The sequence below is a fragment of the Morone saxatilis genome, unplaced genomic scaffold (genome assembly GCF_004916995.1).
Source record: "Morone saxatilis isolate NCDOM2014 unplaced genomic scaffold, NCSU_SB_2.0 Contig20, whole genome shotgun sequence".
Taxonomy (NCBI): domain Eukaryota; kingdom Metazoa; phylum Chordata; class Actinopteri; family Moronidae; genus Morone; species Morone saxatilis.
Window position 1 is genome coordinate 4,653,540 of NW_023339763.1, and position 25,981 is coordinate 4,679,520.

At 38.4% G+C, this 25,981-nt stretch overlaps 1 protein-coding gene across 1 annotated transcript in view; it reads right to left on the reverse strand.

The window, feature by feature from the left end:
• pof1b (POF1B actin binding protein) overlaps nucleotides 1-23,929 on the reverse strand; it is a 26,412-nt gene extending 2,483 nt beyond the window's left edge. Inside the window, exons 1-10 of the mRNA XM_035666795.1 lie at nucleotides 23,239-23,929; nucleotides 20,445-20,522; nucleotides 7,356-7,618; nucleotides 4,689-4,722; nucleotides 4,319-4,399; nucleotides 3,703-3,795; nucleotides 2,378-2,491; nucleotides 1,810-1,962; nucleotides 1,212-1,331; nucleotides 518-658 (exon numbers count right to left, since the gene is read on the reverse strand). Of these exons, the coding sequence (XP_035522688.1) occupies nucleotides 518-658; nucleotides 1,212-1,331; nucleotides 1,810-1,962; nucleotides 2,378-2,491; nucleotides 3,703-3,795; nucleotides 4,319-4,399; nucleotides 4,689-4,722; nucleotides 7,356-7,618; nucleotides 20,445-20,522; nucleotides 23,239-23,673 (1,512 nt within the window). The 5' untranslated portion in view covers nucleotides 23,674-23,929. The remainder of the gene's footprint in view (nucleotides 1-517; nucleotides 659-1,211; nucleotides 1,332-1,809; nucleotides 1,963-2,377; nucleotides 2,492-3,702; nucleotides 3,796-4,318; nucleotides 4,400-4,688; nucleotides 4,723-7,355; nucleotides 7,619-20,444; nucleotides 20,523-23,238) is intronic.
• Between the last annotated feature and the right edge of the window lie 2,052 nt (nucleotides 23,930-25,981).

A 25,981-nucleotide genomic window follows, 5' to 3' on the forward strand; every position in this document is an offset into this window, starting at 1 on the left:
TGTGTGTGTGTGTGTTTTCTATGTAAACAGTTCAGTGTTCTGTAATAAAAACTCGCTGGCTTGGTTTTCATGATTTCTATAACATTCCAGATAATTCCCATGACCAAACACACACACACACACACACACACACACACACACACACACACATTCCTTTTGTTTGTTCAGAGTGTAGCACCTGTGATAACCTGTTATCACGTGATAACACCTGATTTGCATTTTAGCATCCACAACATGTAAACACACTGTTGTGGTTCCTAAAGGCGGCCTTGTTTTGAATTGAAATCTTCCTCTGTAATTATAAAATACATATACAGACGTTGGGCTTATATTTTGTTAAAAAACTGTTAGAATTAAGCTTCTTTTAAAACTGCAGCTGATCCCGATCCCTTAACCTCAACCTTAAAAAAAACTGAACTACAGGAGTTGATGATGTCAGTCAGCCCTTACAATACAGGACAGATTAATCATTTGAGTTAAAAGTACATTTATTCAGTTGGTGTGTTACACTACAGACCTCCTCCTGTCGGGTGATGGTGGTCTGCCGCTGCTCCAACATGGCGAGCAGTTCTGAGATCTTCAGCTGGAGACTCTTCTCTGAGGACGACTTGGTGGTGGTGGTGGTGCTAATCTCTGTCTGGATCTTCGTTATCTGGGACTGGAGAAAGGACGGAGTGAGAAGAGGGACAAAAGGACAAAGTATGAAATGAAAACCTTTTAAATTAAAGCTCTTCTTACAAGACCTGTTCTGCAAGAGGTTATTGTTTTTTGTCTTTTTTGTCCTGAGGACATTTTTTTGGGGACTTTGTGATTGTAATTTGAGGCTATATATTGCACATATATTAATCTGACTTCACTGAACATGCAGAGGGCTTTACAATCTGTGCAACAATCAAAATAACTCTTTTGCAGTGCACCATTCAATAAACATTTAGCAGTCTTCATAAGGGTGTTACCAAAATAATAGTGGTAGGATTTGTTAATAACTGAGCTACGAATAACTACGGTTGCCTGGAATGTCCTTACTGCTGCAGGGGTTTGGCAATACATTGAAATATTGCTCAAATTAATGTTAATCATTGTTGCCTTTTCATGGAGCTACATGAAGTTCCCAAGGATATCCAGAGAATTTACAAATCATCCCGAGGGGGACGTGAATGTCTGAATCAGATTTCATGGGAATCTATCAAACAGTCTGGTTTCATTCTTACCCGCAGCCTCTGGATCTCCTCGTCTTTTTCTCTTTTCATGGAGCTGAGCTGGTCCTTGTACTGACGGGACAACTCCTCTGTCTTGATATGCAGGGTGGTGCTGTTGCCTTGGCCGGCCAGCTGAGGAACAAAAGAAAGAAGATTTTCATACTATTTGAACAGTTTGCTATAAACCTGTACCAGTGATCATATGTACCGCTAATGCTTCTTTCAAATACTCCTTTCATCTTTGTAGAAAGTTAGGTCGAGTTTGCACATGACAGAGCAATTATTTCTTTTTGATTATTGACTTTAAAACATCATGACAAACATGCAAGAGCTTTTGTTTGAATCCTCATTTGGATTGATTTATGTCATCAAAATGGCTTGTAACTGCAATCATTGCTCAAAAAGCCAAACAGTTTTAACTGCAGGCTACCTGCACCTGCACATTGTTTCCAAACCCTCAATCAACATATTTTTTTATCATGTATTTATATTTTCATTCACTGTTCTACATGGTCTAAGCATGAATCCTCACAACTGCGTAATCAAACATGTTAACTACAAGGGATCTGTCCATGAATAACTTTTAGGTGGTGTTAAGGTGGCGTGTTACCTTCTGTCGGAGCATTTCGTTCTCCTTCTCCAGCGCTCTCATTCTCCCTTCCAGCTCTTTAACCTTGAACTCGCGGCTCGAGTCGTTGTTTCGGGTGCTCATGAGCTGGCTCTCCAGGGAGCGCTGGGAGGCGCTGGTTTCCTTTAGAGACAGCTGGAGAGGGATGAGACAGACACAGAGAGTCAGAAATGCAGATGGACACGCAAAGCTTCACAAATCAGCATTTGGAGAGGCTGATCTGTGTAATACGACAGTCCTGCAATAAATCCTTCCTTTGTGAAGGTTATAATGTTCAGTCTTTGTTAAAACTGTTTCAGTTTCAAGTGTCTGTTGATTATTTTTCAGTTATTCGATTAATCGTTTGATCTGTTTTGAAACTGTGAAAACATGCCAAACACAACTACCCAGAGCCTGAGGTGACTTCTTCAAATGTCTTGTTTTGTCTGACAAAAGTCCAAAAGTTATTCAGTCTACTATGAAATATGACAAAATCGCTATACATTCTGGTCTATTGTAGAACAGATCATTAATTTGAGAGAGAACAAACACACATTTAGGTGTACTGTACCTGGAGCTGTCTGTTGTTTTCTCGGACGGCCTCCAGGAGGCAGTCATACTGCCGAGCCTGGTCTGCTTTAAAACTCAGATCTCTCTCCAACGCCTCCTTCTCGCTCTCCAGACGCTGTGAGACAGACAGACATCATACCTTCATGTTAACGGCAGTAAGTTGGTTAATAAGTGGATCAATCACATTTTGTTTAATTGTTGATTGCTGCACTTTCTGAATTTGGATTGGATAGCTATGTTTTTGTTTCTTTTTGTTGTAAAAGATGCTGTTCAGGAATGTAAGCGCACAATAGAACTGACTCCACCAAACTGTACTAACACTGGCAATGATAAGCTGTTATTATCTGGCCTGAAGCCTGTACATGTCTGGTGTAATATAAAGCATTTAATTAGCTTGCACTGAGAAGGGAAGCGCTCATATAATGGGTTTTGCAAGTTGTGGGGACATACTGTTCTGGATCTGGATGTAACAAAACATCCTGATGCATTTGGTTGTTGGTGTTCAAATGCATTAAAGAAGGCAGGAACAGAGAATATCTTGCTTTCAATGTGCTTTAAAAATATCACTTGGTACTGATATCAGAATTCTAGGATCAACACTAAGTGTAATATATAAATATCTGGTAGAAAACAATTAAGTAAATTTATAGAGTAGTACTCAAGTACTGCAATTATGTTGTGTGAGGTAGTTGTACTTTATTTAACTATTTACATTTTATGTTACTTTGTATTTCTAGTACTTTACAACACATTCTGACTTCATAATTGCACACCATTTATTTTACAGCTATAGTTATTAGTTACTTTGCAGATAAGGAATTTAAAAATATACAACTTACCTACTTCTTATGCAGTAACTGAAATGTACATCCAGAACATTCATGCACTACTAAAGGTAATCTAGTAAAATACTTTACATACATTTAGCTGAAAAAAAAACTGCAGATTTTATTACTTTTGCTTGAGTAACTAAAGAACCACTGTAATTTTTTATTTTTTTTTATTTATCTTTGTGGTATTTGTATCCAGGAATGCCAGGTTGGGATGATCTGATTGCTCCTAAACGTTTGGTTTCTTTTCCGCAGTCACCATGGAGTTAAGCTGGAGGCTACGGCTTCTTTTTAAGTTGCAATTATAGTTAAGGTTGTAAAAGTTAGCTGCTGGTTCTCACAGCTGCACGCTTAACTGTAATCGTCCCGATTCACATTCAAACCGGATATTTAACCTCATGTTGGAGGGTGCAGCGTTTAAATATAAAAAAAAAAATTATGATGACAAAACTAGACTCAACCAAACTCTTTCAACATCACTTCACATAGCTCTTACCCGCAGGTCCTCAGACATATGGAGGAGCTCCTCTCTCAGACTGCTGAAGGTGGACAGCAGTAGACGCATGCTCTTATCTGCAGTGAGACGAGTCTGACACAGAAAGGGAATGAACACATTAACAACCTGCAGTCAGATACCAAATCTCTGAGAAATAACATTGTAGTCATTTTCAGAGATGAAGCCTGTTGTTTTAGTCATAAATAAATAAATGCTAATGCTTCATTTTAACCGCCTCTCTCTATTAAGTAATAAGTAATAAATACTCTATAAGTATTCAGTGGGTCATAACGCGCTATGATGTAAGCAAATATAAGAAATGGTTTTATGGTTTTCAACATTATTATATATAATTACATATTGTTATATATGAACACAGCTATGTCATACTGTATTATCAAGCATTTATTAGTTAGTTAGTTAGTTAGTGTTTATAAAGCAGTTATGAGCGCTCTCAGGAGCAATGGAAGAGAATGAAGCTAAATGGTGAAAATACAAATGTATAAATGCAGACATAAATAAATGTGTATATAGAATGTTGTATTATGGTCAATGGGGAACTGTGTCGTAATTAAACAATATTTTATGAGAAAGAAGATCATAATCTCTCACTCACCTGCAGCAGGTAGCGGATTTGTTGTTTGGTCAGTTCAGTGGCTCCTTTGGGAAGCAAAGCCTCCACCTCCTCTCTCTCAACCTGAACACATACACAGACACAAACACATGAATGCAAAAGCCCCGTGGAAATAAAATATGATTCCCTCAGATTTGTGTTTCTGTCATTTGTCAAGAACATGAAGTGCAGACAAAGAAAAGTACTGGCTGCATCATGTTCTATTTTTTTATCTGAATTCTTCTTGTATTCTTCATAGGATATCACGTTACACTGAGGCTCTAAGTTGACTTTAAACACAGATGAAGTTCTGTCTGCTTCGCTTAGTTTAGATTTATTTATCAGATATGTGTGATGCTGGTTTGTTTCTCACCTTGTAATCATTGCTGAGATCCAGCTGGTGTTTCCTGTAACACACAGAGAGGAAAGACAAACAATGAGGACGGCAGCATGACTGGAGAGGTCTACGAGAACCACTGATTGTATCTCACATTGACTCACACTTCTTACTTTAAAACAGTGGTTCACGCACCACACCGGACAATTTTTAGCAATCATCAACAACGATTGGGAAACCAAAACTAAGACAAAAAAGGATCTAAGTTGAATTTTAGGGAAATAAAAGTCACCACAACAGTGTCCAAACCACAGTTTGAGAATCACTGCTTTAAATCAACAGGATTTTAATCAGACACTGAGAAGAGGTGTTCTATGTATTCATCACATTGTGATAAATAGACAGATATTCTTATTTTTGAGTTGTTCCCTTTTTCTCTTGGGGTAATTTTTGCCATAGTCAGTCTCTCAGTACTTTCCAACTGAAGACGGAAATCTTTAAAATGAGTGCAAATATGTAGTTTCATTTTCATAAAAAGGCTGAGTAATGTTGTGAAACAGCTGGCTACTGTAGTTTTAAAAAAAACGGTACCCACACAGGAGGACATAGTAAATTTGTTGGGAACTATTTTCAGCCGCGGATTAACAACACATTTGGTGCAGTGGTTCTTAACCTGGAGTCATGGTGGGGATTCCCAGAAAAATGGGGAATTATTTAATTTCACTACTATTTAATGTACTAAAAGTTAGCCCAATGATAGAATGTATAAGAATGAGTACAGTACGACACTATCCACTGTTAAGCTGCCACTATACAGTATGCAGTTATGGAAAAACAAAATCTTATCAGAGAGGGATCCCTGATGGGATTTGTTGACCATAAGAAAAAATATCACCAGATTTAATTTTTTTAACAGCCAATACAATGGCTACACATGTGAACTTGTACAAGTATATTGTTGTACTGTGATTTAGAGCCTCACATGTCGTAGGTGGTTGATAGAAAGGTAAGAAGATGATAAAGAATACGATTAGGCTCTCATGGTTAATCTCCCTCACACACACACACGAATCACCTGGGTGGTAGCTCGGTGGACAAAAACCCTCACTGTCACAACCTGCAGTGCTGAGTTGTATCTCTCCGTCATTGGCTGCATCAGACCACCTGATCTACAGCTTATCGCATCATCCCTTTTTTCCCACCCAGGTTTCCTGTAACTACCCGCCTAATGCAGTACTTTCAGGTGACGTAACCGGTGTTCAATGGCAGTAACTGGGAACGGATGACTACTAATACTACTTTTCAATACGATTGAACATGATGATTAATGGCGCACCTGCAAGAGAAAGAAAACATAAACTGAAGAAACTACATGGAACCGACCGAAACTCGTATTGTTGCACCTGTTGGAGCATGCCGCTTATGGTACTAATCCAAGCCACCAAACCCAGCGTCTATCACCATGACAACATTCCACGGCTATATGCCAGAATGACTTCATCACATAAAAGTCTGTTATTCAATGTGATGAGATATGTCTGTGGTCAGTTTCATCTAATATTTGTTTCTAGGAGGATCAGTGCATTATGTTTGAGAGTCAGTTTAACAGTGTTTAATGTCTGAGTAAGATATGCAATTAGCTGCCAGGTTATTTACATACTTAAAACTAATGCAGTGTAATACAACAGCCCTGTTTTAGTGTTTATTCAGTGTTATGGCAATTTTGGCAGCTACAGTTTTAGCGCTGTTCAATTATACCAAAGTGTTTCCAATGTTGTTGTTGTGTTGTTATTAGATGCACAAGATTTAAAAGTAGTAAAAGCAGATGTGGTCACGCTATATTATTTCTCATCATGTTTTGTCCATTCATTTTAATGCTGGTAATAATAAGGGTGTGTCTTTTGGCAAAATGTAACATTTAATAACTAAGTAAACAAATGCAAGCAGTATGTGTTAATCTCACTTGACCTGATCAGTTAATTAAGTCCAAAACAGTTGTCCCAAGGCTTAAAATTCAGCAAATGACAATAGGAAAAGAGAATATAACAATTTAGGTACAGTATCCCACACAATATCTGCAGTCTTGATCTCAAGATAGATATTGTATTGCTCTATTGACCAGCTTTGCAGTAATCTTGATTTTGCTATTTATATTTATTCTCTGTGGCAAAAAATGCTACTAGAACAACAATTAATACACCTATACAATAAGGAAAACGGAGGAAAAAAGTGATCTGTGACTCTAAACGTCCTCCTCTGGACTCTAAAAAGTGTCCAGTGAGCTAAGAAATTATTGACAGTAATAACTATCTTATCTCACAGCAAACACATTCAATCATGAATTCCTCTCTGATGCCATAACATGTCACATTTAAGTGTTAATGCAGGCAGTACTATGAACTGAATCACACCTCTGGCATTCTGTGAACTTGAACTTAAAGCACAGTGGAAGTGGAAGAATGAGGCGTTCAAGTAGAGGCGTACAGAGTGGAAAAATGGCCTCCCTTTGCAGAAGTTTGCTTGTACATGTAAAACTATTTTGTTGCTGACGCTCAAGTGTTTCATATCAAGATTTGTGGTGGTGGTAGTCGACCCTAGATACACGCATGATGTCTGAAAGTATGAAACTATTTGTCTTTCTATGATCATTTTGCATGGACTGGGACATAATTTGTCCATATAATGCTGAAAACATGCACTTACTGTCCACGGATCTTGGACACATGCTCGGAGATGCAGGAGTGGATGTCACAGTTCTTCCTGTAAACGTCGGCCAGCAGCTCGCCGAAGTAGCGCGTGTCCAGCCTCGTGGGCTGGGGCACTTCCCTCAGCTCGGTCTTCACCTCCGTCCTGGAGATCTTCTCTATCACCGGCGGCGGCTTCTGCTGTATGATGTTGACAATCTCCACCTCTTCCACCTCCACTACCTCCTCCTCCTCCTCTTCTTCCTCCTCCTCCTCTTCCTCCTGGAAGAACACGACAGAGACAACAGGTGTTATTGTTTCCAGTGTTAAATATAAATTAAAGTCCAAATTCCACCCACTGATCTATGCACTATTCACTCACAGATTTACAGATGACATATAATACAAAATGTCATTCAGATGTAAATATGTGATGTTTTACTCATTAGTATGATTCTCTGAAGAAATTAAATTTGGTGCAACGAGTAAATCCCCTCCACAGCATCCTGCAAAACAGCTGCCAACATGTAGCAGACTGACTGGCACCTGCACAGAAAAAAACAATTACATATAATTTTCTACAATCAAGAAATGTAGTTGCTTAGCTCCCTAACATCCTGTTTCATGCTTATTGTGAAAAAATAATTACAGACATCCTTAATAATGATACTTCACAGTTGTGATTCAGCTTTAAAGAACAACATGTGTTTTTTTTTAAAAACAAAACAGGAGTAGAGGCTGCTGAAGACTTTTCTGTGTTCCGCTGCTTTTTATTTAATCAAAATTGAGGATTTTGGTTAATATCTTACACCGTACTGTAACTTTTACTCTCCTGTTTAACCTTGTTTTTATTCTCTAAAATTGTATTTAAATGTTTTTTTTATATTGCCTTGTGTTTCTTTTACATTTTGTCTTGATGCCTTTTATGTTTTATGTAGAGCACTTTAAACTGACTTTGACCTGACTAAATGCTCAACAAAAATAAACTTGCCTTTCCTTTTAGTGCATCTAAATATACATATTATTTAATACTACTAAATTATTATCTTTGTTATTATTTTCCAATCATTTTACTACTATTTTAAAATTTGTTTGCATTCTATTTAGATTATCTATTACAGTAACCATCATTGGCAGAATGATTTAACATGCAGCATGCTATGATGCAAATCTCTTTATTTTTGTTGCACTGAATGCATATTTCTTTATAAGCAGGTTTTACATCATCATTTTTATACTGTAGATATATTAATGAGAGGTTAGACTTTTTGAAACCTAAAAGATAATGGTCTACAATAAAGTAGACATCATAAACAAAACATGTAAAATTACTGATATGGCTACAAAGTTGAACGTGCACTATTGTCTAAAAATAAAAAATAGATAATAATAAAAATATCATTGTAAGGTGTAGCATTATATTATATTATATGTCATGTCATATAGTTTAACGCAATCCGCCGCAGTCCATGCTGCGCATACACGTGTTGTAAACCAAACACACCCATCACCTCCTTTTATCTACATGTAACAACAGAGTCGAGTCAAACAGTTGTTGCATAACCTGTTATCTGACACTGAGCTGCCCGCTATGTGTACTCTTCACACAGAAAACACTTTTACTCTTTGCATACACCTGCCTGTCGCACTCTTTGTATACCGACACAGGACAAACTTATGTTACTTATGTTCATCTTAGTCTTGTTTCAGATTCTTTTCTTCTATTTTTAGTTCCTACGATGAAAGAAATAGTCGTTAAAAAACACTTTAAACATAACTTCTTGTCAGATACTCCCACCAGACCTTGAGTACCACGTTATAGCAACAAGATGACCTCATCTTCAGCTTATCACCAGAGGGATAGCGCTAAAATCTGATACAGAGTAATGAATGAAGTTTGGCAGTTTGTTTTTTTGTGGAAGACAAGTTGCTTGCCCTGTGCTTGTTAAACCACATTTTTGGCCTCATTTAACGCTCACGTCTTAAGGAGTAAACTGTATCCAAAAGGTGCAGCTCTTTAGGGTGTGCGACTACAACGATGCCTCGGGCCTGTACGACACCCTCCCTACTATCCCACCAAATGCTAGCAATCATTAGTGTTGCTGGACTAGTTATGAATATAATAATGGCTTTCTAATCATTGCTTTGAGTCTATGATTTAATGATTTAATGATTATGTCAAGTCGAGTAGCAGAGATTCTGTGTCCCACTAAGAATCTGCTTTATATTATTCCAAACATGTATTTATGATTTATGATGCAGGTTTTCATGCCAAAATTATTTATTTTATGTAGAAAGTAACAGTAGTATTGTTATATTCTAATATTTAATATGAAGTTTCTCTACGAAACTAGTTTGCGAGTATAATCTTTTTCTTACTGCATGTAAAATGGCTGCCATTTTGTGTATAACTTCGGACATAAATCTGAAAATTAAATCATTTACAGTTTAACTTACACATTACGTAAAAAACTATATATACAGTGTATCAAGGAAGTTTGTGCAGGGGTATTATCATCCTGAATAGAACAAGTCATCCAAACAAATTTTTAGGTTTATCTTGGACAAGAGATACAAAGTGAGACAAGGATTTCCATGGCACTAGCATGGCATACTTAAGAAATGTCAAGTACATTTTATCTGATGTGATGCATTCTTATATAACAAACAAGCTGTGGCTGTGCACAGTGGTCTAGCCAGATTCCACATTAACCCAAGGGAATATTGGGAGCCAGAATTTCCCAGCAGGTGAAGTTTACACTATTGTGCCATTAGAGAACCACCAAGAACCACAAAGAGCCCTGCAGCATGTCAATATCATGTTCAGCTTCTGTTCATTCCACTCTGTGGTCATTTTTTGATACTGTAGTCAGTGACGGTGATGTAATGTATTACCATATTACCATATTGAGGTTTTTATATTTTGTCTATACACAGTAGCATACCACAGGGGGGCAGAATATCAAAAACAACTCTAAAAAACAGTTACAGTTTAATTTAACAAACAAAAATACCAGCTTGTTTGTGGTTCCAGCTTCACCAATGTGCATCTCAGTTCTGTATCACTGTAAACTGAATATCTTTTCTCTTCGGAACTTGAAGATGTCACCTGTTTCCTCTAGGAAATCCTTACAGTATTAGCACTATCATTACTATCAATACTTTATTACGTAATCGGTAGGTGCAGCCTTACTCTTAACGTGATGCAATCAAGTGCAACACCTCCACAAACTACAAACCTCAAAAGTGACCAGAGAGTTGAGTCAACCCCTCTCTGACAGTGTCAGCAAAAACGGAACATTATAAGCTCCATATACCAGCTTTATAACATTAGTGTTGTATCTGTAGTTTTGATCAGAAAAAGAAACAGTTCAGATGCCAAAGTTCCCCATTTAAGTTGTTTTGAACCGTTTTTGAGTACCATGGCCTTTTGCACTTCCTGTAGCCACCACCCACGCAGCAGAACCAATAGGAGAATGATGAAAAAAAATAATGTCACGACTATCAGGAAACACTGGCACAGGAATTGAGTTTTAGTATCGTTTTCATTTTTAAAAAGTGAAGGAAATACCACAGACAGGAAGAACAACAAGGGTAGTGAGGAGGCTGAAAGGCCTGAAAGATCACAGGTTAGATTTCACTGAACTCCAACAAGCTCAGTTATTGTGAACTGTGCCGTACAGCAGGAACTGACAGTAACAGAGGCTGTTAGGAATTTGATGTCTGCCGAAAACCTGTCATGTTGTTCAGGACAAACGCCAGGACAAATAGGTAAAACAAGTTGTTTTGGACTTTGTTCCTTGAGGAAAAACTGTGTTTTCACTCTTCCAATACCTCAATCAAACTGGGTCAGACACAACTAAACACAGACATCATGCGGGGACCCAAATTCAGTAAAAATTGTGGGCTTGCCACAAACAACATCCCTCAAGAGACGAACGTATCTCAATGCTATCTTTAATTTTCATAAAGTTCAAACATTTATACCCTGTAATGCTGAATATTCTCATAATAAATGTGATTTAAACATATGGGCCATGTTGCAGTGTATGAGCCACTGAAACGGCATAAAAACAAGAAATGGACTAAAAGTGTATTTCATACAGTATAAATTACACACCTGTGGAGTTACATTAATCAAGAGATCCAGATCTCCCAGTATTTGCACTTAATTTAGCACTGAAGCAAGGCACTCAAATGACACATACCTCTGGTATCTGACAGGGCAAGGTAGTAAAGTCAAACCCTGTCTGACTGCCGTGTGAAACATGGAGAGAATGGTTTATGATCCAGCAGAGCTCAAAGGTCACGGCAAGACCGAAGGCGCTTTCAGGGCCATTATTTATGGTGTCGCACATTAAATACAAACAGAGGATTTAAGGGTGCAACAGTATGGACAAGGACGGTATGTATGTGATGTCTGTGATCACATGGAAGTGGGTGTGTCTCAGTGCTACAAGGCTGTGGCTGCCACAGTAACATGCCTGTCATTCCTGACAGAGAAAGGGAGAGTTGAGACTTCAACTTCACCAGTTAACGAAGTGTTCAAGTAACAAGGTCTTTTACATAATTGGTAAATACACAAAAAATGGCTGAATATTTGTCAGTTATCTAATGAGAACTATGTACATGGATGGCCAGCCTTTCCTTCCAACACAGAAGCATGTTTCTAACCTGGAAGCAAGTAAAGAAGCTAAATAATAGGGGTTGGAAATATGGAAAAAATCTTCTATCATATTATGTAACTCTATAGTGCAATATCAGTATTAATTATTATATAGTTAATTCAACTGAGAAACACTTAAAACCTGATAACTTATTTCTGTTATTCTAATTTAAATTTTTGCAATATAAACTCCCCATGAACAACAACAACAACAATTTTGAGGCAACAACCAATAGAAATGTGTGTGTAATGTTGACAGAAGGTGGCCCTAGAAGACAGCACAAGGCGTATCAAAAATAGAAGAGTACACCCTCTGGGAAGGAAGGAATGTGCTTTGAAACCTTTCATGCTGATTTTGCAGTTACTGGTGTTTGACTTAACATTTTCTCCAACCAAAGTTTAGGTCAATAGTGATAACTGGATGATAGTGCTAGAGGAAAGCCCCAAAATAATTAGGATTTGTCCTCTGGGAGTCATATCAACATAAAATTCCAATCTACAGTTACAGATGTCTTGCTCTGGAAAGTTTTGGATGGACAAACAATCACCAATAAGGAAAAACTAGGAGTTACTGTTTCTGCTACATTTTATCAGAAAAAAAAGTTTACAATCCAACAAAATCCTGTGAAATGATGTCCCCCAGACTTAAAAAGACACAGAAGTTTTTGTTTTCTTTGGGTTGTTTGTGGAGGTGCCTGTTCATTTTCACGGATCACAAAATACCTCAGGTCAACTCTGACTCAGTTTAATATGCAGTTGTCCTGCAGACGCTAAATTCCAGGGATCCACTGCAGACCTGAGCTCATGCTGCTGTGTAGAATGTGTGAGAAGATAACAACCTTATGATGATGGGTTAGTGGGTTAAAGTTGCAGCAGAGGAGTGTGTGTGTTTGTGCTTGTAAAGGAGGCTGACCTAGAAAAGTGAAAGAGCGCAGGGAGAACAGTGGGGCCATTTATCAAAACAGTTCAATCTTATCAAATAACTTGCAAATTGAGTCCTAAAAACCTTTTTTTCCTTTTAAAAATGTACTTGTTTTCTCTACAAATATGTGTTTAATAGACAACTGTACTGATAATTGATTAGTTTAAATCATTTATGAAGACTTTTCTTGTTTTATATCATTGTAAACATAATACTTTCAGAACGTGAACTGTTGGTCGGACAAAAAAATTTTCAAGTTGTCACCTGACTCTGGAAACCTGTGATGAACATTTCCCACTATTGTTTTGAAATTTTAAAGCCTAAATAATGTATGACAAACAAAAAAATCAATAGATGGATCCTTCATAATGACAATAACCATTAGTGGCAGCCCTATAAGTCTTTCCACAGCATAAGGTTGTTTATATGGTGTTTTCACTCATACTCCAGTCTCTCCCATAAATAAGCCTACTTCTTCCGACTGACATCATCACAGTGGGGAACTACACTGAGACGTCGAGATAAGTTTAATTTGCTTCTCCCTGCCTGGAGGTCAAACCTCCTGTAAATGTGATGAAATCTGGTGATTCTAAGGTTAATTTGATCAAATAAGCTCAAAAAGCAGCTCCTTCCTGTTCACTCATGTCTAGTTTTACTTGTGGAGGATTGAAAGGAACGTCCGAAAGAGCAGAAACCCAATATTAAAATACAATACACCATCACCTCACCACCATGTCGGGCCCTCTGGGGTGTGTGTGTGTGAGAGAGAGATTGTGTGTTGATATAGGTCAGTGTGTGAGCCGGGCTCTCGGGACTCTGTGTGACAGAGTAACACTAGAGGTTGTTATTGGAGAGAGAAGAGTCATTTTACCACACAGGCTCTTTGTGTGACAGTCTGTGTGTCTTTGTTTGTGTACACTGCTACAACATCTCCTTCTTATCGCGGCATTTTGGGGTTTCTGTCAGTGAAGTAGGAATATGTCAACCTATGTCAGTATTTTCCAAAATTAGGTTTCATATTTCTGAAGCCGAAACCGTCATCGAGTGGTTTTGTTTTAGGGTGATGTAATGCCAAGCGAAGCCGTTCTGACAGTCATGATCACAGCTGGATGTGATCCAGAAGTCACCATAGCAACAAATTTCACCACTGAAAAAACATCAATTGTGCATCAGATGTGGCTGCAGGTTGAGATCAGATCATGTAAAGTTGCTATACACACAGATTGAGTTCCCCTAAATGTCAGACTATTCCTTCAAGCTTTCTTTGCATGATGCAGAAATGTTACCTGAGGTTAATAACCCCACTTTATTTTTATTAACATCAATTTACAACTACCTGCTTTTCTCCAGCTTTTCTCCCTGGTGACACAGAGAAGCAGAACCATAGTTTGTTTTAACAAATCTTTTGTTCAGCTTGACTGTTTTTGATAAACAAAAACTCTTTGCAACAGCTATCACAGCTTCTGTGCCAACTGAAGAATACACTGACGAGAGGGAAAAGTCACACGCTGCAGTTTGGTTAGTGCAAACGATAATGTCAGACTGAACAATGAACCGAAGTCAAAAGTGCAACTCGTTTGCTTAGCAGGCTAAACTTCCACAACCAACAACCACTATATTAGTAATCCACCATGTGGAGACAAAACAAATTAAAAGATATCTCCATTTTACCAAGGAAACCAACTATTTACAACCATGTACAGATACAGAGTGATTGCACTCAGGCTGTTTATCAGCAGCAGACAGATGAACAGATACAATCCAAATGTGATAAGATAAAAATATACAGATGACTTTGTGCTGTGTGATTCTGAATGAAAACAAGTCAGTGAGCTCAGTCACTAGTGTGTGTGCGTACATGTAGAGAGGATTCTACATGGGCAACTTTTACAATTATTGTGAGGAAAACACAGTCGCAAACTTATATATGAGGGCGATTTTGTAGACATAGTAAAAAGGTAGATTGGGAAGCTTTGAAGTACTGGTGGGGCAGTTTTTCCTCCCACAATGAATCACAGTGAATCCTAAAAGCTGCAACTCAACCTCCAACAGATGCAATCGAGAACATTTTATGCTCCATACAAAGCGAATCCTCGTTTAATTATAGCTGCAGAATCATATTTAACAGATACTGAGACATTTCCTCATGGAAAACATTAAATAATGACGCACTGTTTGGCGTCCATGCCTCACCACAATGTGACGCCCTCCTTCACTGTCCTTTAATTAAATGTGAATACTTTACATACCCTACTGTGGTGAGAAAAGCCTCGTAAGAAGCAGCTGAGCAGAGACCAGAAACTGTTCTCAAAGGAACGTTGCTTAAGTTCATCTGTCAGTTACAGTTTGTCACTCTCCCATAATTCCTGAATCTGCTTAATCTGGGTTCAAACAATCCTAAATCGTTCTGGCTGTGTCTCAGAACTAAAGATGACAGATTTCATCCTCACAGTAGCAAACATGTCAGTCAACAGGCATCCTGCTTAACCACACTCACCTCAACCTTTCACTCAGCTCCTCCAGCTCTTCTCTCACTAGAGTATTTTTGTTAAGAGTACTAACTGGAAGTTGATTGTTTACACGCTGTGATACAGAGATGTATACCTGCTGGCTTACAAATAAATGTTAGGTATTTACTGGATGCATATACACACAATTAAATCAGTGTGTGTCACTGTATTACTCTGGGTTGCAGTGCAGGTCAAAGACACACTACATGGACAAAAGTATGCAGACAGCGAAAGGCTTTCAGGTCTTTGTGCAGGCCAGACAAACTGGGTAAACCATTTTCATATATATATACATATACATATACATATATATATATACATATACATATACACATGGGGCACTGTCATGTTGAAACTTCTCTAAACTGGAGCATTAACATTTCCCATTGGATTTCAAGGGCTGATCCCAAACCAAGAAAACAGCCCACAGACAAATTAAATACAAAAGGTTTTGTTGGCTTGTATGTGTAAATGCAAATGAAAAAACAGACTGAAGAAACAGTTGTGTTGTTTGTTTATTGCCTAATGAAAGTGACAAACCAAAAGCTGAGCCTCACTACTTTTGCAGGAGTATTCATTCTTTTACAATGTGGAAACTCATATTTTACTGCACTCCAATGGAATAATCAATAAGTCATCTCTGTCAGGTGGATTCGTATTCTAACATATACAGCTGTGCTCCGTTGCCGTACAGACTGAACCCTTAGTTATAGCTGAAGGCTTGGCTTCAGGTTTCCATATTAGGAAGCAGACTGACTAACTCATGACAACGTGTCACCTTATAACTTTTAGAGAGACAGCCCTTGTGAGATGTATGGTTCTTGCTGACTAGGGTAAAAACCTAGCGACATTTCCAACTTTTTGCCTCTTGTCGCCACGTTCATGCAGGTTTTTTTTTAGAGATTTAGGCTGGGAACAAATGCGGTCAATCCAGTCTTTTTTATTTATTTGATCAAGTGACTCAAGAAAATGCATGGTCTTTATATCTTTAGGCTTTTGGTACAATTCAGAACTACAGAACTAGTACAGAGTTGTAGCTTGAGAAAAATCGGTTACTCAAAGGCGGTTTTTGATTTTGTTAGTTTACCACACCTTCCACTCAGACAGTGATCACTGCACCTCATTGTTAATCAATCAATCGTGTTATGTTGGTTTTGTCACTGTTGTCTAAAGACCATGAAAAGGGACTTGATTCCAACTACAACAAACTTGACAGTGCTGACACATCGTTGTGATACCAAAAGACTAAACTAGTTTAACTGTACTTTAACAATAAAATCTTTATTTCTCCGTGTATCTCAGTTTTTTCAAAGATCATAAATATTAGTCCTGTGACACCTCACTGGGCAGCTTACACTTAAGACAGATACCATTTATGTGATTTGCATTTCATAAAAGTAAAATAACAATTTACAGTTATGGTTCTTTGTATACTAGCTCACCCCTTCATACAGTCATTAGGCAGCTCCCTAAACCTACATGTGGTTGCCACAGGGTGTGTTACATAACATGAATTCTTTCTCTTGCTCCTGATGTCCACAGTACGTACACTTTAAAAGCACTTGCATTTTCTCATGAATATATATACTCATATTCTCACTCCTTTTATTTCCTTGTACCCTGACAACCTTGTAGAGCACTGTGACTATAACCTAAGTTGAATAAAGATAAACTGTAAGTCAATTGCATCTGTATGTGAGTCTAAGTTAAATCAGAGTATCATTTAGCTTGTGTGAGTTTGTGTTGGTTTTTTTTTTTGTGTGTGTGTTGTCCTCAATCTGCAGAGGAACAATCAGAGGTTTTTTTCCCCCTCTCGCTGGGCAATTGTCTGTCAGTCATCAAACATCAGCCTTCACTGCACACTGCAGCCATGAACTTTTTTTAACCCATTTGCATCCCACGCACACACATACAGGCACGCACATACACACACACACACACACACACACACACACACACATACACCTTAAGCACTTCAGCTCCTCCCGTTTCACCAGTGGGTTTGTTTTTATTACAAACGGATTCTGTGAGACTAGAAACTTTAAAATGCAATTCACTAAGCCAAAGTTTTGAAGGATATAAAATGTGTCCTATTGTACTACAGACACACTGACACTCATAATAGCTTCTGATGTTTTTGAATTAATTGAAACATAAAAAACCCCAAAGATTCATTAAGGCTGAGAAACACCCTTCTTCCAGAAAAACACAGATGGGTGTGGTCATTGTTTATCCCTGACAACAAGTTTCATCTAGCTTGGTCCCTTAAGATAATAAAATCATCTTGTTGAGAAAAGCAGACTAACAGATTACTGACTGAAGCCTGGCAGCCAAAATTATTCTCTGAAGACACTGAGTGAGCTGGAGAGAAAGCTAATTAGAGGCAGAGGTAACTGCAGCACACACTCTAAGGTTTTAAGCATCAGCAGATGCAGAAAACTTACTAAACTTACTTCTAAAAGTTCTTAATAAATACTGTATAACCGCAGCTTTATGACAAGATAAGGCTTCACTTACATTAATGAAGTGGCTCACACAACTTTCAGCCAACAACCACATATACAGAAGCCAGAGAGTCTAGTCAGAGATAATACATTTTCCAAAAATTAGGTGCGACAGGTTGAAATTTCCATTACATAAATCCACCTGTTGCAGTTTTATTATGGACTTTTGTACCGAGTTTGTCTATGTCGTATCTTGTTTTTATCTTATTGTTTTATTGTGTTTTTAATTTGGCCTTGTGTGGTTGTTGTATTGGTACTTATATTGTTTTGTATTCTGATGGTTATGATTCTATATGATTCTATGGATGGTGATATTTTGGGTTTGTCAATGACAATCTTTTCGTTTTTGTCTTTTTTCAGTGACAGTTTGTTTTACACTGTCAGGTTTTTTTTCAGTTTCAGCCTCACTGCAAAAACATTTTCCTGTTTTAGGACAATACAGAAATGAGCTGAACAAACCTGACCAGACTTGAACGATGCAACCAGTCAAGACTCAAAAAGCTCAAGTATTCAAAAGAGGGCAAAAAGACAAAAGGACAGACTCTTAAAATTGTTAGCTGAGTAATTACTTCATTCAGCACAGAATGAACTGACCATTTAAGTCATTAATAAAGAAAACAATGAAAAACATTAGCTGGTTCCAGCGTCTCAAATGTCACATATTGCTGCTTTTCTCTGTTTTGTACCTGCTAAATATTTTTAGGATCTGGTTGGTTTGGCAAAAAATCATTATGACGACGTCACCTTGGACTCTGGTTGATTGTGATGGACATTTTTCACTATTTATTTTAATATTTTATAGACTAAATTAAACCAAAGTGATCAAAGAGACTAAATGAATGAATTAAATAATTATTATAACTAACTAATTTGGGAGGAAGGTGGAAGGTGTTTCAAAGTTTTTCTCACGTACGACAACTGCCGACTGACTGTCACTCAAACCAATTAATAAAACAGTTACTATGATTGTATATGCAAATTCAGTTAGGACTTTCTCAGGTTATGCCAAGACGTCACTATAAATCAGAGAACCTCCCTGTTTTGACAACAGCCATATACATGACGCTGCAGGTTCAAATCAAAGGAATGTACCCACCCACAGCAGAGGCCTCTGGGAAGTTGCCGGACACACCCCATTTTAACACCCACCTTAAATGGTTTGTCAGTGTTGCGACAGTTGAAGGTCCTGGGATTATGAACACATGCTTGTTGTAACTGTGAATGTGGAGGCAGGGTGTATCTGCATGCAGAGAGAGCATGCGTGTGGGTTAATATCCCAGGTTGAATTGAGAAGGTTTTTTTTATAGAAGACGTTTGTTATGCTACTGTTCTTTCACACACCGACATGTTCCCATGTCGAGGTTTCATGCTGATGGGTGTGTCAGCACAGAACCTACAGATGGACTCCACACCCCCCTCTGCATTTTTTTCTTTCCCATTTAGAAGACATATCTTTTGCCACAAGTTTGTACTTCAAACCGTGACTCACTTGGACAGTTGGCACAAGGGCGCAAACCACAATGCAGGCTTTAATTTGACCAAAACGGAGAACTCAGACAAGTGCGAGTTTGTTGATTTTCAGGTCAAAAGACATCGAAACGTTGGGTTCCACATGTTCTGTCATAAAGTCTACTTTTATAATCATTTCTTGGACACTGTCATGTGTGTCAGGTGGTAATTTAAATATATGTTTTAGCACTAAGGTCATAGACAGATAGCAGACTGCATCATATTCAGGGGCATTTCTAAATATATTGTCCCCCTTGTGTATCTATAGGGATGACAAAACACATCTCAGTATAATCCTGTCCAGTGCAACACCATCGTTAACCAATCAAATTAACATATTTCCGAAAACTGAAAATAAACCTTGCAAAGGTAGGTAGGTATTTGTGTATAAAGGTATTTATGGAAAAGCTGTTGTATTTAATGGATTATACAGCCACCGAGTGTGTAACCAGGGCCAGGTATTGGAGTTGTATACAGCACCAAGCATCAAAAGCAGTCACTATCAAAAGTTGTCTGGTCAGATTCATAGCCATCTTTACTTTAGAGTAGCCATGGGTCGACACTTGCAACACTTCTCTTACAGCTCACTCATAGTTCATTCAATCTAAGTGATTTTTTTTTAAAGAGTGGAATGACTTGTTGCCACACGTTACAGGCTCATTTGCCAGTAGGTATGTTGTGCTTGCCAAGGGCATTGACCATGTCTGTGACTCAACTGAAGTCAGTCAAATGTTTGCTTTTTTTTAGGCTCATCAACTTAATTTGTTTTATCTGTTAATTCTATGTTTTCATCTGTGTTTTATCACAAAAATAACACAAAGTGAGTGAATGAGATGAATCGAAACTAAACTGAACTAACTTTGCCCCAGTAGGTTTACACTAATTAAAGCAAATGCTTGTGTGGTTGCCAGACTTCTGCTTTACTGAGGGTTTCACCAATAAGAAGGCTTTTATATTGTGTGCGTGTGCATGTGTTTGTGTGTGTGTGCGTGCTTGCCTCCTCCTCAGCACTTGGCTCAGGGCTCTTGATAGGACTGCACGACTGGCTAAACACTGAAGACTGCCCGCTGATGCTCTGAAAGAGGGAGAGAGGAAGAAGAGATTGTCAGACTTGAACAGAAAATAAAAAACTTCTGTCATCGGACCACTAAATACAATGCATGACATCATCTTGATCCTTGAGCTGTTCTAAAACCATGTTACCAATTAAAATGTTTGCTTTTGACTCACATTAAATATTAAAGCAGGTCAGGTATATCTTGATTCAGCCTTGAAACAGCCAAACCTTTAAGTATTTATTAGTAAAATGAATGGATTGAAACTGTATGCACTTTCAATTCAATTTAAAATAATTAAGTTGTCTCTCAAGGGGAAATATAAGGCAACTCAGAAAGTGCATAATAAGTAAACTGTCTGTTTCTTGTACTGTGACTGTTGGCCCATCAAGCAGTTGGCGAAAACAAACCCATTTAAAACGCTGACCATGTGATCCCTCCTGTTTCAGACCTGTAGTGTATCATGGTGGATGGAGGGAGAATTGTGGTTATTGATAGCAAAGTGAGGACAATGTTAAAACAAAAATAGCTGTTAAAACATGTTTCACTTCTGTATCAGCTGGGTGGAGGCACCGTAAAGAGTCCTATAAAGAAGTGCATTACGTAAGACGCTGATGAGTTTAAGTCAACTGTGACACAATGATGTCAAACATGGACTCCAACTGACTGACTGACAAATTTGTGAAATGAGAAAAATGCAGACTGAACTCTGAATTGTGTTAATAATCTGACATAACTGTTTTGTTGCCACGTCTGTCGACTTGACACCTGAACTGAACTCAGAAATCAGGACTTGAAACATCACTTGACTTTTTTTGTTTTGATGTTGATGTTTTGACCTGGTAAAATCTCAGAACAAAAAAATACATTTACCTGCAATGTGCATATAGACACCTAACTGACTCCAATGGGGGTTTAAAGACTAGAGACTTGACTTGGACTTTTCTTGCATGACTTTCTCTGCTAGGCTCAAAAGCTGACTCATACTTGTCTTGGATGACCAGTTAATGTTTCCAGCACTACTAAGCCAACTGATGTTAAATAGAAGTCAAAACACTGAGCGAAGCAACATTAAAGCAACTCTCTCTTGATTTACATTTACAGGCTGCAATAACAGATTTCACTGGTATATACTGTACTGTATATGGATACCCTCCAGCCAATCAGAGTGCAGTATTCTCGCAAATCATGGCATCATTTTCAACAGTGAAATATAAGTTACCGAATTAATAAATCAAGGTAATTTTGTGTCTCTCAGAAGAGGGAGAACCCTGCCATTTAACCGCTAATTAGTGCAATCGAATTCAGCAGAGGTGATCCAAACTAGGTTCAAGAATGTTTGTCTTCAAATGTAAGGGTGTGCCCTGTCAGCAGAGTCATACTGGGTGTGGCACCGCTTCCCTATCAAACACACCATGAGAGTTTAGCTCAGAGTGCAATGACTGAAACCGCAGAATGGAAGGAGTTTGCTGGCAGGACTAGACTGACGCTTAAAAAGTAATCAATAAGGAGGAAGAGGTAGATAAACCAGAGCTGCGAGCGAGCACGGTAACAGGTGGCAAACTCTAAAGGCCTGCAGCACATTTATCTTTAACAATGCCACATTGTATCTTGGCAGTGACATGTGGCATGGGTTTCATTAAATGGTGTTGGAAGTTGATGTTCACTAGAGCTCATTCTGTCAAGGAGCGAAGTGGTAGCCAAATCTTAAAAAGACACTTTAAAACACAATTAATGACAATTAAATGTTTGATGTCCACACCAATACGGCACTCGAGTTTCAGTACCAATATCAAAACATTACATACAAGTGTAACTGACAAACAACCAATTGGATTGATAAGATAGAAACTGTATGGCCCAATTCTCAGGTGTAATATGTCCTGTAACACAGTGTGTCATACTGAATTGCATTTTCTCCTTTATGTAATAACAATGTCTGCTCTTCACCACAAGTGGCACATGGAAAGTCTTCCACAGTGCCAAAAACTGTCTGTCACATTCATCCATCTCTCTCTAATCACAGGCTGTGAAAGTTCAAAGCACTGTGTCAGAATTAAGAACTCATCACTGAGCGGGAAACATGCTTACACTGGGAATGCTTCTGCTTCTGGCAGCAGCAAACTTGCTCATTCTGTTCACACCACGCAGTCGACCACTTATCCTGCTCTGCCAACTGAAACTTATTGAGACTGACAAACTTCTGAACGATCTGAGGCGTTAAACAGCCCAGACACAGTTTGAGACAGACACTTAAGAGACACTCATGAAATCTGGGCAAAGACCATCAAGTCTGGACTAGGACTGCATAATTAAATCAAAATATTATTGATATCGCAATATGGCCAAGTGAAATATTTTCTGATAAAGGTGTTAAAAAGTGTGTAACAGAACAGCATTACAATGAAGTACTGTAGTTCTGCAGGATGACCTGGCCTGTAAGTTCTCCACATGTAAGAAAACATGTTTGTTTGGTACAGACCACAATATCATCATGGTTTTAAATGTGTTTTTCAGTGAATTCAGTAAATTTGAAGAAATAATACCATAAAACTGTGATAACTTTAGGTTATTAAAATCTTGCATTGAACAAAAAATATAAGTTATCATGTTCAGGGTGGGTCACATTCTGCTTGGGGTCCCAAAAAAGTTTTGTTCCAGTCTCCCTTATAATAATAACAATAATAATAATGGTTTTAACAAGCCTTTTCATGAGGAGAAGAACATAGGTCTCACCTCCACCGTGCTCTGCTGTTGGTACAGCAGGTCGGACTCCTGGCTGCTGACGCTCAGGTGTGGCATACTCTGCAGGTACATCGGGGACACCATCTGCTGCATCATAGGCTGCTGCATGAAGACGTAGGACTGCTGTTGCACGGCCTGCTGCACGGGGATGTAGGACTGCTGCTGCACCGGCATGTAGGACTGCTGCTGCACCGGGACCAGGTAGCGCACCGTCTCATAGCCGTTCATCGGGGACACCGACCCGGTCGAGGACACCGAGCCGGAGGAGAGCACCGAGCCGGAGGAGAGCACCGGCCCGCCGGAGAGCACCGACTGGCCCGAGATCATCGACCCGCCCGAGAGCACCGTGCTGGCCATCGGCTCAGGAGAGGCAACTTTCAAGGTCCGGTAGGTCGTTGTCGTTTTCTGGCTCGACTGGACAGACATCTTGATGAATCGGGGAGGATCAGCTCAGACCCCCCACAAAACCGACAGAGAGAGAGAGAGAGAGAGAGAGAGAAATCCAACAGAAGAAAGCTGGAAGTTACGCAAAGCGAATAAGTGTCTGCGGGATAAAACCGCGCAGTGTTCCTCGGGGTTGTTTTCCTTTGATTGGGGGTGGGGGGGGTTCAGCGGTGGCGGAGCGGAGAGGTAAGCCGTCCCAGTTAAACTTCCACCTCAGCTGGACAAACTAGAGAGAAGTCCGGTTAGAGGAGTACATGGAAACCGAGCGCGGAGGGCGGCGCTCTGCTCCTCTGTATGCAAATAGTGGGAGGGTTCCGTGGAAGAGGCTGGCAATAAAGTTTCACCTGGTTGCTCTGACACAGTGAGCACACAGGTGCAAATATGTAACGTTGAGAGTTTGGTTTCCCGTGTGTATGAGTGTGTGTGTGTGTGTGCGCGTATTTATTCCAGGTGGCTCTTTTTCCTAGGGCACGCAGGTGAATTAGACACTTTAAACTAAATGTAAACGTCCTGCTCCTTTTAATACAGTGTTTGCATGTGCATTTCCATTGTCGTGATTTGCTGTCAGGGGTAAACAGAAGTGAAGATTTACTGCTACCTGTAGAAAATACAGCAGGTGACGTAAAGGTAGAGGAAGGTGCTGAATCTGAGGCTGCCGCTAGGGGGAGACAAACAGCCGCTAAAGAGACAGACACAGAGTAGTTACCTGTTGCTGGGCGCAGGTGCAGCTACAATAACCCATACACTACACTACATTCAACAATAAAACACTGTTTTATCTTCCATATGTTTGTATTTATGTGTTCCCTATGTATTTATATGACTATGTATGTGTGTTTATGAATTTAAACATTTATATGTATATATGCATGTATATGTGTGTGTGTGTGTGTGTGTTTATACATTTGGTTGTTTCTGAAGATAAGATAAGATAAGATGTTCCGTTATTGATCCCCCGTAGGAGAAATTCAAATCAGACACAAAGGCATAAGGGGATGTAGTGCAAAAAATACATTAGTGTAAAAGTACAATAAAGAATCACAAAATAAGAATATTATAAAATATAATAGAAAATATAAGCTCTTTGTGACTGTGTGCTATATAAATAAAGCTTACTTACTTGCTTACTTACTAGATTTTGGCTGCATAGTTATGTCCAACAGTATATCAATAAAAGATGCTGAGGTCATATGCTATATGCTAAGTGAGAGTGCTGGAAGAAGTTCTGCATCTTTTACTTAAAAATAGCAATATCACATTGAAGAAAAATACTCTGTTACAAGTAAAAGTTGTGCATTCAAGCGTTTACTTGACCAAAAGTACAAAAGTATTAGTATCACAATATCAAAAAGGTGCTCATTATGCAGAATGGCCCCTTTCAGAGTAGCATAATATATATTACATTACTGGATTATAACTATTAATGCATAAATGTGTCACTTTAATGTTGCAGCTGGTAAATGGCTCATTTCAATTGCTTTATAAACTGCCAGGTTGCTTGTGAATTTATCCCCCAGGATCAATAAAGTTTTACCCTATCTTAACCTATAATAATACATAATCGACATTTATTTATTGTTTATATTTTTCATTATTAATAGAATCTCTAAAGTAGGCTCACAAAATCTCATTTAAGTTATCAAATAAATGTAGTGGAGTAAAAAGCACAATAGTTCCCTCTGGAATGAAGCATTAAGTCTTAATAAAGTATCAGAAAATGGAAATTATAAAGGTTTTTTAGGTTCTTTTGTAGTTTAATTACACACTTTTTTCTTTATGTGCACATATCATCAGTGTCAAATATAAATCTACACATAGTATGTATTGTACATTGTACATTGTATACATGCGTAACACTGTCATATCCACCTATAGGCTATAAAAGGAAACCAATGATTTCATATTTATTCCAGTACTCTTTGCACTCAACATTACACCATTTTCTTCTTGCTGACAAATGTCAATGTTGTTGTTATACGATTTAATATTTATATATCTACATAGTAGTAGTAGTAGTAATGTCTAAATTTGTCAAGCGTTGTCCTTGTTTTTAGCTGTATATTTCTGTGTACTGAGAGTATAGGCCTACATACTTGGCCAAAAAGCTGAAATAGTTAAGTAAAGTACAAGTCCTTCAAAATTGTACTGAAGTAGCTACAGTACTTGAGTAATGTAATAATGAGTTTTAGAAATATATTGGATGAATTCAAATAATATCCATATTTTGACTGTTTTTTGTATTATATATCTCATAATTGATAATATCAATAATTGATTAAGAAGGCCAGCT